Source organism: Plectropomus leopardus, chromosome 13, assembly GCF_026936395.1.
Source record: "Plectropomus leopardus strain MGB_pleo_1.0 chromosome 13, ASM2693639v1, whole genome shotgun sequence".
In the NCBI taxonomy this organism is placed as follows: domain Eukaryota; kingdom Metazoa; phylum Chordata; class Actinopteri; order Perciformes; family Serranidae; genus Plectropomus; species Plectropomus leopardus.
Genome location: NC_142188.1, coordinates 29,076,986 through 29,091,063, shown reverse-complemented (window position 1 = coordinate 29,091,063; position 14,078 = coordinate 29,076,986). Strand labels below are relative to the sequence as shown.

General features: G+C 37.7%; 1 protein-coding gene across 1 annotated transcript in view; it reads left to right on the top strand.

The window, feature by feature from the left end:
- The first annotated feature begins 6,566 nt into the window (after window positions 1-6,566).
- The window catches only part of LOC148187741 (uncharacterized), a 32,451-nt gene continuing 24,939 nt past the window's right edge, over window positions 6,567-14,078 (top strand). Inside the window, exons 1-4 of the mRNA XM_088086888.1 lie at window positions 6,567-6,869; window positions 7,512-7,524; window positions 10,233-10,288; window positions 10,749-12,830. Coding sequence (XP_087943014.1) covers window positions 6,650-6,869; window positions 7,512-7,524; window positions 10,233-10,288; window positions 10,749-12,830 — 2,371 coding nt within the window. The 5' untranslated portion in view covers window positions 6,567-6,649. The remainder of the gene's footprint in view (window positions 6,870-7,511; window positions 7,525-10,232; window positions 10,289-10,748; window positions 12,831-14,078) is intronic.

The following is a 14,078-nucleotide window of genomic DNA, read 5'->3' as shown; positions in this document are numbered from 1 at the left end:
AAAAGTAATAAAAAAATAATCTAATGTCATAAATTAAACGACTTAATTTCTCACTAAAATATGGAAAGGGGATGATGAGCAATGAAATGAGCAATCAAAAATTGGAGTTAGTAAAGTTAGTTAGTAAAGAGTTAGTTTTTAAGTAAAAACTACAAGAAAATTATTTCAAAATTATTTTTTAAAAAAGAAATAAAGAACTTTTTTTTTTTTAAAAAAAGGAAAATTATCTGGGAAAACTTCTTTTAAAAACTAGAATAATTTTATAACATAATATATATATAATAAATATATTATATATATAATTATGGGAATTATAAATATAGCTTTTCTGTTGCTTTTGCCTTTTTTCTGTAGACAGTTTTCCCTACAGCTTTTCAAAAATAAATTTCTAATTCTACTAATTTCTTGCTTCTTTGTGGAACATTTCTTACCAAGTTACTCATTGCCGTTTCCCATGTTTTTGAAGGAAATCGCAGCAATTTGCTCAGAGTTTAAAGGTTTAAATATCTGTGAAAGGAGGATCTGAAAGGAGGATCTGAAAGCAGCGCAAGAAAAGTGACTTCACCCCAGTTTTAAAAAGGTTAATAAAGTAATAAACTAGTTACTTATTGCACTCTCAACAGAGTAACTGTAACCTATTACATTTCAAAAGTAACCATCCCAGTCTTCCTATATTCCCAATATGTTTATTGTACCATTGTAAATGTACAGTATGATATTGTAGTGCTTTGTTTTTAGCACCCAGATTTGTGTGCTCATATTTTATATAAAATAATAAACCAGAAAATATCCCACATTGCACAATGTTTAAGCAAATCATTGTAAATATGCATCTTGTTTATTGTAAACAACATGTGACATGATGACATCATCAGCTGTCCCAGCAGGTATTTTACCTGACAGAAACCAGATGTTGGGAAAACATTTCATAACTATTGTGCGTCACGCTCTGTTGGATGACATCGCTGAGTCACAGCCTCTCAGGTCTCACACAGATTATCTGTCTGAGAACTATTCTCACAAGCAGTGCACCCAGTATTTTTATCCTTATTCATAGTTGATGTCTGTCGAGAATCAATTAGGCAATACAGAAAGGAAGAAGAAGCCCTGCAGAGTGGATGCAAGGAGACTCTAAAATTCAGTTTAGTAATTGTTATTTTACAGAGAGCAAAGGAATACTCGTACACAATTTTTAAGTTATGAGTGTATCTTGGGAGGGGCGGTCTTAGCTGACGTGAAATTTCCTCGAGAGGGAGCAAGGGAAGGGCAGATTTGCGCCTCAGAACATATGTGTGCACTCTCAGGTGCAGTTAAATTTAAAAAAGAAAAAATAGCTGCTGGCAGGGCCGGCTCTACCCAGTTCGCACCCAATAATGACACATCACATGCTAACACATAATTTAGGAACATGCCACTGTTTATTTATTTGTAATGTTAGTATATATATTTTTTTCTAGACAGAAAACACTAAGTGGGGGCGCCAGTGGGCATAGAAAATTATTATTTTATTATTATTTTCCCTCGAGGCCAAGTCGGACTGGCAGCAGATGGCGCCCTAGGCGACCGCCTATATCGCCTATGTCAAAAGCCGGCCCTGGCTGCTGGAGATATGTTGTCCTGGAATGTCTGATTTTTCAAAGACGTGAGATGTAATGATGGGCGGACCGATTCTTTTCACAGTATCAGTTCCTTTGAGTGGATACATTTAACCTTAGAAACTTTTCGAGTTTTGATACTTTATGCAAAGTTTTGTGTCAGCTTTCCCCATGACACTCTCTTAAAGTATGAGAATGTTTGACATCTAGTGCCCACTAAACTTTGCATTTAAACTTTAACGTTTACACGAATTAAGATAAAATATTCATTTTGATGCAATGATTGATCACTCCACCCGTATGTAGGCAGGCAGCACAGGCTCAACACCGTGTTAGAAAAACGTCACTTACCAAAGATCTGTCGTTCTTTGAGGCAGATAGCCAACATCACAGTTACCTCAACAGGCCTTTGCATTCCTGTGTTGTCAAAATAATTTGAAAAATTAGTTTTCAATCATATTTCTTGGCTCACCTGAACCTTTTTTTTTGCTCTTTGTTATCGACATGTTGTTTAAATGCTCTGAGCAATCGAGCAATCGGATCGACATCGGCTTTCTTGTGCTGTATTCAGATACATTTTACTAGCATGCAAACCCCTGAAACCTGAGAAAATTGTTTATATGTTGTTGTTTTTTTCAAAAACACAGGAAAAAAACATACATGTATATATGTACAGTCTCTTAATTTTTAGTTTTTTAAGCGTATTCCTTTATATTCTATTAATAATGTGTGCTCTTTATTCTCTTGTTCTTACTGCATGGCGCTGCTACACCCCAATTTCTCAGTTTTGAGATCAATAAAGTCTATCTATCTATCTATCTATCTATCTATCTATCTATCTATAATAAGCAGTTTGGCAAGCAATGTCGTGCAAAAAAAAAAAAAAATTAAAGGTGACAAGGAAATGATCTGAAGATTATTACAGGAATTATTAAAAATTAGGAGGAAAAAGGTCCATTTATAATTGTTGTTATTATATACTTGATTGTAAAGTTAAAATTATGTTACAGAAAAAAATATATATATATTTCAATCACTACCTTGAATTCGTTTTCCGTTTCTACTGTAGAGATTTACTTTTCTTGCTTTCTCTCTCTTCCCCCCCCCCTTTTTTTTTGTACAGATTTCTTTCTCATTTTTTAAGCCAAATCTTAAATTTCTTGTCATCCTTTTGAAAGAAATCAAGACCGTTTGCTCAGGTTCCAAAGGGTTAAATGAAACAAATATTCTTTATAGCATCCACGATTTTTCCACATAATAATTTAAAGCTCATGAACACCCCATTGGAAGACAATTGTTCGTTCATTTTCACCCATCACTAATGAGACGCCCAACAGCTATTTTAGACAAATACCTTTCACGAGCTGTTAGTTTTCCATTTTCTGTGAATGTAAGGTAGCGGATGTCATCTTTTAAAAACTAATACCCCAGTCTTTAATTATCTCTCTTCAGTCCTGAATTTTGTGACCCTATCTGGCATGAGTTTGAAACAGACAGACAGTTACCACTCTTCTTTAACTTCTTTTTGCAGCCTTGTGTTTGCCAGGAAATATAGCCTATTAGGAACTGTTTTGAATATCTAGTTTGAAATGTTGGAAAGTCCACTTATGCATTTATTATTGGTGTCTCATCTTAACCGTGAGGTCGCCTGCCAATCAGCAGAGACTTCAGGAAGTATAGTTGGCATGTGCTTAATCCCCCATCAAACCAAAATTTGTCATTTTTAATCATTGGTTTTTGCACAGACTAGAAAACATGGGATGCCATGTCATTACTGAGCTTTAGAAATCCTAGTAGGTGGATGTTATAATTTTTCAGAAAGAGCAGGTTAGGTGTATCGGGCTAATTGTCTGCTGCATATAACCCTTATATAGACCAGACAGAGAGTGGCAATGGTATTAATCTTCTTTTGTTACTCTCAGCAAGAAAGTTAAAGAGCGTATTTACCAAACTATTCCTTTAAAGCCACTGAGGTCTGTCACAAAGCATGTCTTCAATATTGCAGACAGACTGGAATATTGATACTAAAAATGGTAGAATTTGTCAAATCAGAGTTCACTAAAATAAATAGCATATGCATATAATATTTTAATAATTTGATTTAAAAAAAAACAACACTGTATGCATTATTTAAACTCAGCTGTGAGAGGTAGAAATGTGGAAAACTATGTAAGAATGCCATCATTTTATGTGCATGGAGTGTTTTTTAATTTGCAAGCTTTCAGCTGATAGGAAAGTTATTGAACATACTGACTTTCTAACACCAGTAAATTTCTTTATTTGTTGAGTCATTTAGGATCACATTTTTTCTCACGAGTCCTTTTCATGCACTTTACCTCATGGCCTTAAAGTTCAAAGATATACAGAAAACATGCAACAAGCACAAAGTTACTTTTTTGCTTTCAGTGTGGTCCATGCCATGCAAGAACGCTGGGAAATAAAAGTATGTAGTTCCTGCCAGCTTAAAATGAAGCAATGCATTTACTGAAATTTTGAAATGTTGTGATGCCACAGAGGGAGGGTTGTTGTGCTGAAAGGAATCTGATCCTTTAGTGAAGCAAGTTCGTACATGCCTTAAAATCACTGCCAAGAAATTGCAACATAAATCAGGTGCATGCAGCAACATATTCCGCATGAGAAAAGCTCACGGTGTGCACTTTTTCCTCTGTGGCAAAAGTGACTGTCACACACAGGAGTAATATAATAATGTTAATGATTGCCGTGTGCATTCAGGTGAGCCGGCGCTCAGGTAGTGTAAGTGCTCCCTCAGTGGAATGCAGCCTTTGCTAATATGAACAGTGACAGCTGTGGTTATATGTTGTTGCTGTGTATAAATATATGCTGGATACTCTTTTGTACACTTTACACAATTTCTCGAGTATTTTTGCAGTTACAAACCAGTAACATACTTTATCATTTTTTACTAATGGGAAATAATAAAAGGCAGTTTCTGTAGTTACATTTGGAGAATTAACACAAAGATAGCTATTTTGTTTGCTGTGAGTATCATCACTATTTCGTATTTGCGCTCTATTGTGTAAAATATTTGGATTTTTTGGAAGAAATTTAAAAAAGAATACTGTACTATTTGACATATTAGTGCAGTATCCACGACAAAGGCCTGGTAGATGACTGAATGTTGTAATGAGCCATTCTGAAACCCATAGGACCCGCTTTAATATTACCCACACACTTGTACCCCTCAAAATGTGCTTTTCAAAATCAAGCTTTGAAAAGTATTATACATTAATATTATTTTCTACTTTCAGTGAGTTAATTTTTTTAACCAACATCATTGTAACCTTTAGAAAGCAGAGCCCTCATTAAAACTAGTTATTGCTCACTTGCTTGCTTAGCCGCTAACTGATCCATTTGAACTTCCATTAACTGTATTATTGTTTATTAACTGTATTTGACTGTTTCTTTTATCTGTGTACTCGACGTCTTTGTAGATGACAGCCAGCCCTCAATGATTCAAAAGTAATAATAATTTTCTGCACTCTCGCATCAGATTGTTTTAACTTCATTCCACCACCATATACAATCAGATGAAGCAACTGAATTTAAATCATATCGATTCAGGCATTTGAAAGTTTGGAAAAACAAACAAACAAACAAACAAACAAACAAAAAAGCTACATGATAGAATACAATTATACTTAAGTGAAAAGATTTTTTTCGCCCCTCTTTATTACCTATGACTAAATATCTGTCTGCAATGTTGTTATTTTTACTGGTGATTTTTATTTTTACATTTTGAAATCATTTATTAATTGATTTAACTTTTTTATCTTTTATATTTTATCTCCTTTCCCATTTATTGTAAATCTGTATCTATCTCTGCAAAGCACTTTGAATTGCCCTGTTGTATGAAATGTGATATACAAATAAAGCTACCTCGCCTTGAATACATCCAGTTCCTAGCAGCCTCGTGCTACATTTTGTGTTTAGTGCTAATAATCATATGTTAGCATGCTAACATGCTAATTCAAGTCTTTTGGGCGAAGCCCTGCTGGACAGGCTAACGGGGCCACCAACGTGGCAGTAATGGCAATAAAATGTCATCTAGATTTTGTCGTCCTGTCACCGTTAACTCCACGGGGAGGCAGTGGGAGTATGAGTGGGCAGAAACTCCATGACGCTTTTAGTCGCCAAGTGCCTTTTTTCATCTACCAGAGAGGGGCCTCAAAGGGCCCCGGTCAGCACTTCCCTGAACAAATCAAACTGTGTTTGTTTCGGTCTCGGACTGATAAGAAATATATAACGCAGACCATCAGTAGTGCAACTTAAATATCAAACAACAAACATTTATACAGGCCCAGGTGATCAGATATTTAAATCTTCTTTACAACAGGCCATAAAAACAGTTCCCACCTGTGGACAGAGCTCATAAACCAGCTCAGTGTTTTGTCTCATTGCTCTACTATCTTTATGACTTTATCTGTCACATGTTGTAATAGCAGGTCCACCATGTCACTTTTAAAAAGATTTAATGACATCTTTTATAAATAGGAGAATAAGCCTCGAGACCTTTTGGTTTTACCTCACAGTATATTCATGTCATATGAATGGGAACAATATAACCAATTACCAATTAGAAGCATGTACAAGTCAGTTCAGCTCATATTTGTAGTATTTTACTGTAGCATTACCCACTTACATTATGTTTTAACAGAGGTCACAGGTCACACCACACTCAGCTTGTAATAGTTTGGTGGTTTGTGAGTAAAGTGGTTATCATATAAATGGTTTGAGTAAAGTCAAGTTTTTTAGGTTTTTTTTAATCATATTGGCGTCAGTAGTGATTGTAATATGATCCACATGTTTTTAATACGCATCTTTAATACAACAGCGATATCTCCAACAAATACAGAAGAACCACACAGTAAAATTTCACTAATCCCTGCTGAACAGGTGACTGAAAGTCATATTGGTGTGCTGTTGTCTTACAGTGAGGAGGACAAACCAAGGCCTCAGGGGACTGGTCCACTTATTGTACGAGAGCTGACACACAAGCAGGGGAATATGGGTGTTCCCCTTCCCAGAGGTTTAAGATGTCAGGGCAGTGCATGGTATGGTGTGGTGTGCCATTGTCCCGAGTCCACGGGGTTGAGGAATCAAGACAGAGGTGGAGGAGAAGGACTAGGAAGAGGCTGCTTGACAACAGAGGTTGGATTCTGTGGAGAGAGACGAGGAAAAGGAGAGAGATCCAGAGGAGGGGAGCTCGCATTTTCTCCCCCACGAGACAAACACCAGGAGACGAGGAAATATGCGGTGAGTGCAAACTTCTGCTCCTGTTTTTTTTTTTTTACTTTTGAATGTCTTCAATGTCTTTCTTGTTAAAGTTTGTTTTAGTGGTGGTCAAAGACTTTATGGGTCAGCAAGTTACCATTAAGACATTTCATGTGACCCTGACCCAAATTTATAATTCTCAATGTTTGTATTGATCTTTGTTTCATGGACAATTTTTGCATGATTAAAGCAGATTATTAGGCTGCAAAAAAACTTATGTTTAGTTTAACCTAAAACCTGTGTTACTGATATCATTTTGTTATTCCGTGTTTACAAAGTTATGGCTATTATTTTAAATATTTATTTAAAGTTATGAATATGGTTTTAATTCTCATGAATTATATACAAAATCATTTTAATCGTTCTGTTTACTGATAGATTTTCATTTGTGAATGTTTATATAGTGCTAATGTATTAATGTAGTAATGTGAGTAATTAATTGTTTTATATTTTCTTCTATTACATGTATTGTCATTTACCCGGATACCATTTATTATAGTCACCTATCTATTATCATATATTAATCCAACTGAATTCATTCAAGCAATGAAAGAGTGGCAAAAATTGGTAGCAGGATATTTATACTTTATATCTACTTGATATCTGTACTTTATAAATTCTCAGAGCAGCTGACAAAGTATACAGATACCTAACTTAAATAAAGGTACTTCTACTACACTGTAAAGATAGAGGTCCTGCATTGAAAATGCAACTTTAGTCAAAGTATTATCAGGAAATGTACTTCAAGTATTAAGAGTAGAAAAATGTCCACCCATAAATATAATAACAGGTGATGAGTCAGGCTTTAATGCATGAAAAAAAGCAGAATTTTACTACATGAAGCACATTTTTACTTCTTACTGTGTGGACTGTAACTTGTGCTTATTTTATTTATAATAATATAATTACAATACAGCAAATCTGGAACCATGACATATTTTTTGCCTTAGATAATAATAATAATAATTTTGACTTAGATTATGAATCAAAATGAAATATCTATATAATGTTTTAGCTTATATATATTTATGTATTTATTTGTGAAGTACAACATATACCTATGAAATGACATGGAGTAGAAATATGAAGTGGCATCAGAAGAAAATACTTGAGTAAAGTACAGGTACCTCAAAACTTGTCCTGAAGTACTGTACTTAAGAAAATGTATTTAGATACATTCCATCACTGAATCCAAAAGTTAACATGCAGAGTTACGGCAGCCACATAAACACAAAGACAAATGAGATGGATAAGAGACATAATACAATAATAGAGACAAATGGTGTAAATTTATAAACACAGTTAAATACAAGTTAAGTATTGAGGGAAAAAAAATGGCTGAGGAGTGCTACTTCATATGCGTAGGTTTCAAAAACAGGTGCTCTTTGGATTTCGAATAATTCAAATAATATATATTCATATTGCTCAAATTGAATAGACCAAATTCCCATGCCAAAATACCAGGTATAGAATATATTTTCAAGTTGCTTGAATTCAATGGGCCGAGTTCACATATTATTTTAAACGTGATTTTTTGATTCTGAATTTGTAAACATTGACGAAAATTTAAGGTGTAATTGAGTCACTGAAAATTTAAAGAATTTAATTCAGGGACAAAAAAAAAATACAGATACAAAATGTCATTGCATGCATGTTCAGTGCTAGAAATTCAACATGAACCAGATTTGCTTCCGTTTAAGTGTAGCTGATGGTTGATGTTTATGAAAGCAGCTGACGTAGTCATCTCTGTCCCGGTTGTGGTCCCTCAGGGAAGCTTGATGTGATTTACAGGAGTCAGTTGTGCATTTATGTAACAGAAGTCTGCCTCTGTACTGTCACTGTCCACCCACAGTCTTAGCCTGAGACACACACACAATAGCCCTGCATGGCCCGCAGGGAATATTGACATTTAGATGGTAACCTAATCAGACCACACTGGGATTGTTGTCATTATTCTCATAATTCATTTTAACTACTTCACCGGCCCATTGCCTGTAAAAATATTGGGATGACTGATAAACCTGAGTAGAGAATTGTGGGAAAATACATTTGAAATCAGGGCCAATTGGTGTTCAACCCAAAACACCTGGAATACAATCTTATTTCAGTTTTACCAAAGAAAACTATAGTATTAAGGAGTGTCTAGAGAGTTTTTAGACCTCTGAACAAGGTGTAACAAAAGTTAGCTCAAGTGTTCATAAATCCTTTGATTAGACTGTGGAACCAAAGAGTCCCACGTGGTGCTCACTAACAACACCAAGATCACTTCACAAAACTCTGCTGAAACATCCTAAAAGTAGTCAAATCTACTCTAAAATCTATTTTTTATTGGCTAAGTCGAGTTCATCTAACACCTTAAACGTCAAAAATCTCATTTGCAATTAGTTAATTTCACAATTTACAATTTTATTGAGGCATCAGTGAATGATAGTGGCACAGAAAAACTGCATATTGTACTTTTGAATTACTTGTGTTCAGAAAACTTGAGTTATTTTGTGTTCTTTTTGGAATTGTGCAACTTTCAGTTTCAAGTTCAGAGGATGATAACGTTTTTTGTTTGGTAGAAACCAGAAGATACATTAAATCTTTTTTTCAAAGTAATACTAGGGAATTAATGATAAAATGTAAAGGAAATCAAATTTTTATTGCGGACTGTGATCATGGAGCCTCTATCATCTCAGCAATGAATGATATGGCTGATGAATAACAAATAAATACATAAATTAGTTATAAAATAGAGTTACTATAAATATACTCAAAAATTCAATAACATTCAATAAAAAACTAAGGGAAATATTTTATATATATATGTGTGTGTGTGTGTGTGTATGTATGTATGTATATATATATATATATATATATATATATAAAACTGGATCTAAATATATTGCAGTGCTGGATAAATCAGTGTAGAGTAGAATGACAATAAATGCTCCCTTTAAATGGTATGACTCAGCATAAGACCATGGGTTTATCTATGTTGTTACACCACCTGAAACAATAGACACCCAGCCATTATTCAGTGGGATGAAAGTAGGCTGCGGAAACAAAAAGTGCAGTCAGAAAGGTAACACATACTTTGCAGTTGGGTCAAGTCAATACTTTACTTCCTATTTCAAGAAAAGAGCTGGATGACATTTCACTGGCCCGGCTACATAATCCTCTGAACTAAATCTGCTGCATATTGTTTAGAGTTGCATGCTGTTTTTGATTTTTTAAAAAGTGCTACAAAAACCACAAAGTGAGTGAATCTAATGTCTCCTTAATGTTGCCAGGATTAAATCCATCCTCTTTCTTCTTAGATACACCTTAATGTTTCTGATTTTCTTTCTGATGCCCTCACAGGTTTTCACTCCTGTGGCTGATAAGTCTGTTTGCTGTGCTGAAATACTGCTGCGCAGGTATCTTACCTTCAATGAAACTATTTATCTTTACAGTCTTTAGTCTACACAAACAAAGGACACCCAATGACACATCTCTCTAAACATATCTCTAAACTTGAGTTGACACACCAGCCAACATTTGTGTGTGGGGCTCATGTGGGTAGTATATGGGCTAAAAAATGGGCCCCATATGGGACTGTTTACAGGTTCCATATTGATCCCATGCCAATTGCCCACATGGGTGGGTTTACCCATAGGAAAAGATGCCCAAATTGAGCCCATACCCAATTGGTACCCAGGAAGCCCTTGCATAACCCATGTGGGGCCCAATTGTTACAACCCAATGGGCAATCCCATATAGGGCCCATTTTTTAGCCCATTTTTTAGCCCATTTACTCCCCACATGGGCCCCACATACAGATGCTGGCTGGGACATAATCAGATTCAATGTTTATCAAGCTCCTCTTTCTCTTTTCAGTTGCCGACCTGAAGGAGTGTGAGACGGCAGGCAGCAAGTGCCACCCTCAGGCCGAGTGTCTGAAGGTCAGAGGCACCTTCATCTGTGAATGCAACATTGGTTTCCAGGGCGATGGTGTGCAGTGCAGCGACATCGATGAATGTCTCACTGGCCTGCACAATTGTCACGTTCATGCCCTCTGCAACAACAACCAGGGCAGCTACACCTGTGTGTGCCTCAACGGATATAACGGAGACGGCACCTCCTGTAAGGACATTGATGAGTGCCAAAGAGAAAATGGGGGCTGCCATGCCGATGCCCTCTGTAGTAACAATGAGGGTGGGCGTCAGTGCCAGTGTAAAGTCGGCTTCAAGGGCGACGGCTTCGAGTGTGTTGATGTTAATGAATGCTCTAACCAAAGGACCTGCCACTGGAACGCCACCTGCACCAACAACCCTGGCTCCTATGTGTGCACCTGTAATGCTGGCTATAAGGGCAACGGAAACTACCTGTGTCTTGACATAGATGAATGTTCAGAGACTCCTCATGTGTGTTCTTCTTCACTTGGCTACAAAGGGTGTAAAAATCTGCCCGGCACCTACCGCTGCACATGCAGCATCGGCTTTGAAAGTAACGGGCAGAGTTGTGTGGACATAGACGAGTGTGCGAGCAACATCTGCAGTCTATATGCAAACTGTGAGAACACCATGGGCTCATACAGGTGTACATGCAACAGTGGTTTTGTCGGCAATGGACTGACATGTGCAGATATCAACGAATGCAGTGGAGATAATCAGTGCGACCTCAGCGCTACTTGTATCAACAGGCTTGGAGGTTACGAGTGCTCCTGTTTGGAAGGTTTTATAGGAGATGGTCGACTTTGTGAAGACGTTGATGACTGTGAAGACTCGGACATCTGCCCTTCCATCACCGATTGCGTCAACACTGCGGGGTCATATTACTGCGACTGTGGCACAGGCTTCATCTTCACGAACAACACGTGCCATGATCAGGATGAATGTGCAGAGGGGCGCTGCAGCCCCAATGCAACCTGCACAAATTCTCCTGGCTCCTTCTCTTGTCAGTGTACAGACGGGTACAGGGGCGACGGCTTCAATTGCGTTGATGTGGATGAGTGCTCACTGGCTACGCAGTGCCACACCAGTGCCCTTTGCAGTAACCTTCCTGGCTCCTACCACTGCAACTGTCAGGTGGGTTATTCTGGAGATGGCGTGCTCCAGTGCAGGGATGTGAACGAGTGTCTGGTAAATAATGGCGGTTGCAGCAACAACTCTGTGTGTGTGAACAACCAGGGTTCCTTTGTGTGCATATGCCCAGAAGGGTTCATCTTGATTGACAAGATTCTTTGTCAGGATATAAATGAGTGTGAGGAACTGAGCCAACCGTGTGAAGTGAATGAAGAGTGCATGAACACTGGTGGGTCATACGAGTGCACATGCAAGGTCGGTTATTACCGCCCTGCCAGCAACATGGACTGCGTTGATATGGACGAGTGCAAAGACAACCCGTGCCACATCAACGCCACATGCCTCAACACCATTGGGTCCCACACTTGCACCTGCAAACGAGGTTTTGTAGCAAATGGCACAGACTGTGAAGATATAGATGAATGCTCTGTGAAGAGTACATGTCACCCTCGGGCACTATGCACCAACTTCATAGGGAGCTTCTTTTGCTCCTGTCAGGACGGTTTCGAAGGTGATGGCTTTACCTGTCAGGATGTGGACGAGTGCACCCTCTCTGATACAACCTGCCCGGCCTTTTCGGAGTGTATCAACTCCCCTGGTGCTCATGTATGTTCATGTTTGAATGGTACAGTGGCCTTCAATGACACCTGTGTGCCACCCAGTCCATTGTGTGACCCTCCCTGCCACAGCCATGGCTTGTGTCATCGATCGCCTGCTGGATACCAGTGTGTGTGTGACCTGGGTTACGTGGGTGACGGGCTGACTTGCTCTGACATAGATGAGTGCCAGAGGGAAAACATTTGTCCTCAAAATGACACAGAGTGTGTGAATATCCCAGGATCGTTTTCCTGTGTCTGCAAGAAAGGCTACACTCTCAATGGAACACAGTGTGTCGGTAAGAAAAGTCCTAATTGAAATTTTTAATTTAATCATTTTAAGTAAATTTATGACGTGCAGTGAAACCCTCAAAGATTTTTCATAGGGGTGGCCAGAAATGAAAATCTTGATGTGGCACACCAAAACCAAAAGCCATAACTGGATTTCAGGAATTCTGTTATGATGTATGAAAACTAAAAAAAACTAAGGAATCACATACTGATATACATTCCTGTTTTACAGTTAATCTTGCAAATTATTTGATATGCAGACTAATATAAGTACAGTTGTCATTTTGGGCTATATATCTAACACCCTGCATAAAGCGCTGCACTGCTCAGTGCAACTGTCATGGCTAGTTTGAGACTGACGCTGTTGTCATTTTCACAGCCAACATACACATTGTATATGTACTAAATGTACTTGCGCCCATCTGTGCACCCATGGGTGTGTAGGTCTTGAGGTGTGGTGAGATGCATTGTCGGCAGTTTGCTATTTTAGCAGCTGTAAGCGATTGACCAACAAAAACCTGTTTTAAGTCACAATGGTGCAGTATTTTCTGCTATTTATAGGGCGCATGATTCAGATAAGATATGCATACACTAGGGGGCTTCACAACACATTTTTACTGCTTGTTTCACACACAGTGACAAATTGTCGGTGGATGAGATGATACATCAATGAAGAAATTATTAATTATATTCTCTAAAATGTAAACATAGCAGAGAGCAGAGCAGAGCTACCGCCGCTGTCCGACTCTCCATTAAAAGAGACGCTGTGCACATTTACACACAAGGAGCAGCATTACTTCCTTGATTATTTTAAAAGCTAAAAGTTTAGTTTACTGCATTACTCTCAGCAGAAAAACGCGCTTTTCTTATCAGCAGAAACCGCCGTGTAAATAACAATACAGCAGGTGCAGCCGTACCTGGCTTTCAAAGAGAATGGGAGATGAGTCTTAGTGTGATCCATGTGCATAAATTACCTGTTCATGGGGCTTATTCAGGTTATGATCATTATCAGGATATATGAGAGTTGGACATGTCCCAAATGTGCTTGCTCCCAGCACTTTAGACAATAAGTGAAGGATTGTTATAATAGGGCCCCTTGAGCTCCACGACAATCGTGTTTTGATACGCTTTGTACATATGTGGTAGGTGGTTGATTGTTCTTGAAAGAAGCTGGTCACTCTTTTTCTTAAAAGACAAATTGACAGCATTAATTTGAAGGATTACATGAATTGTAAAATACAAAACATTTGCTGAAA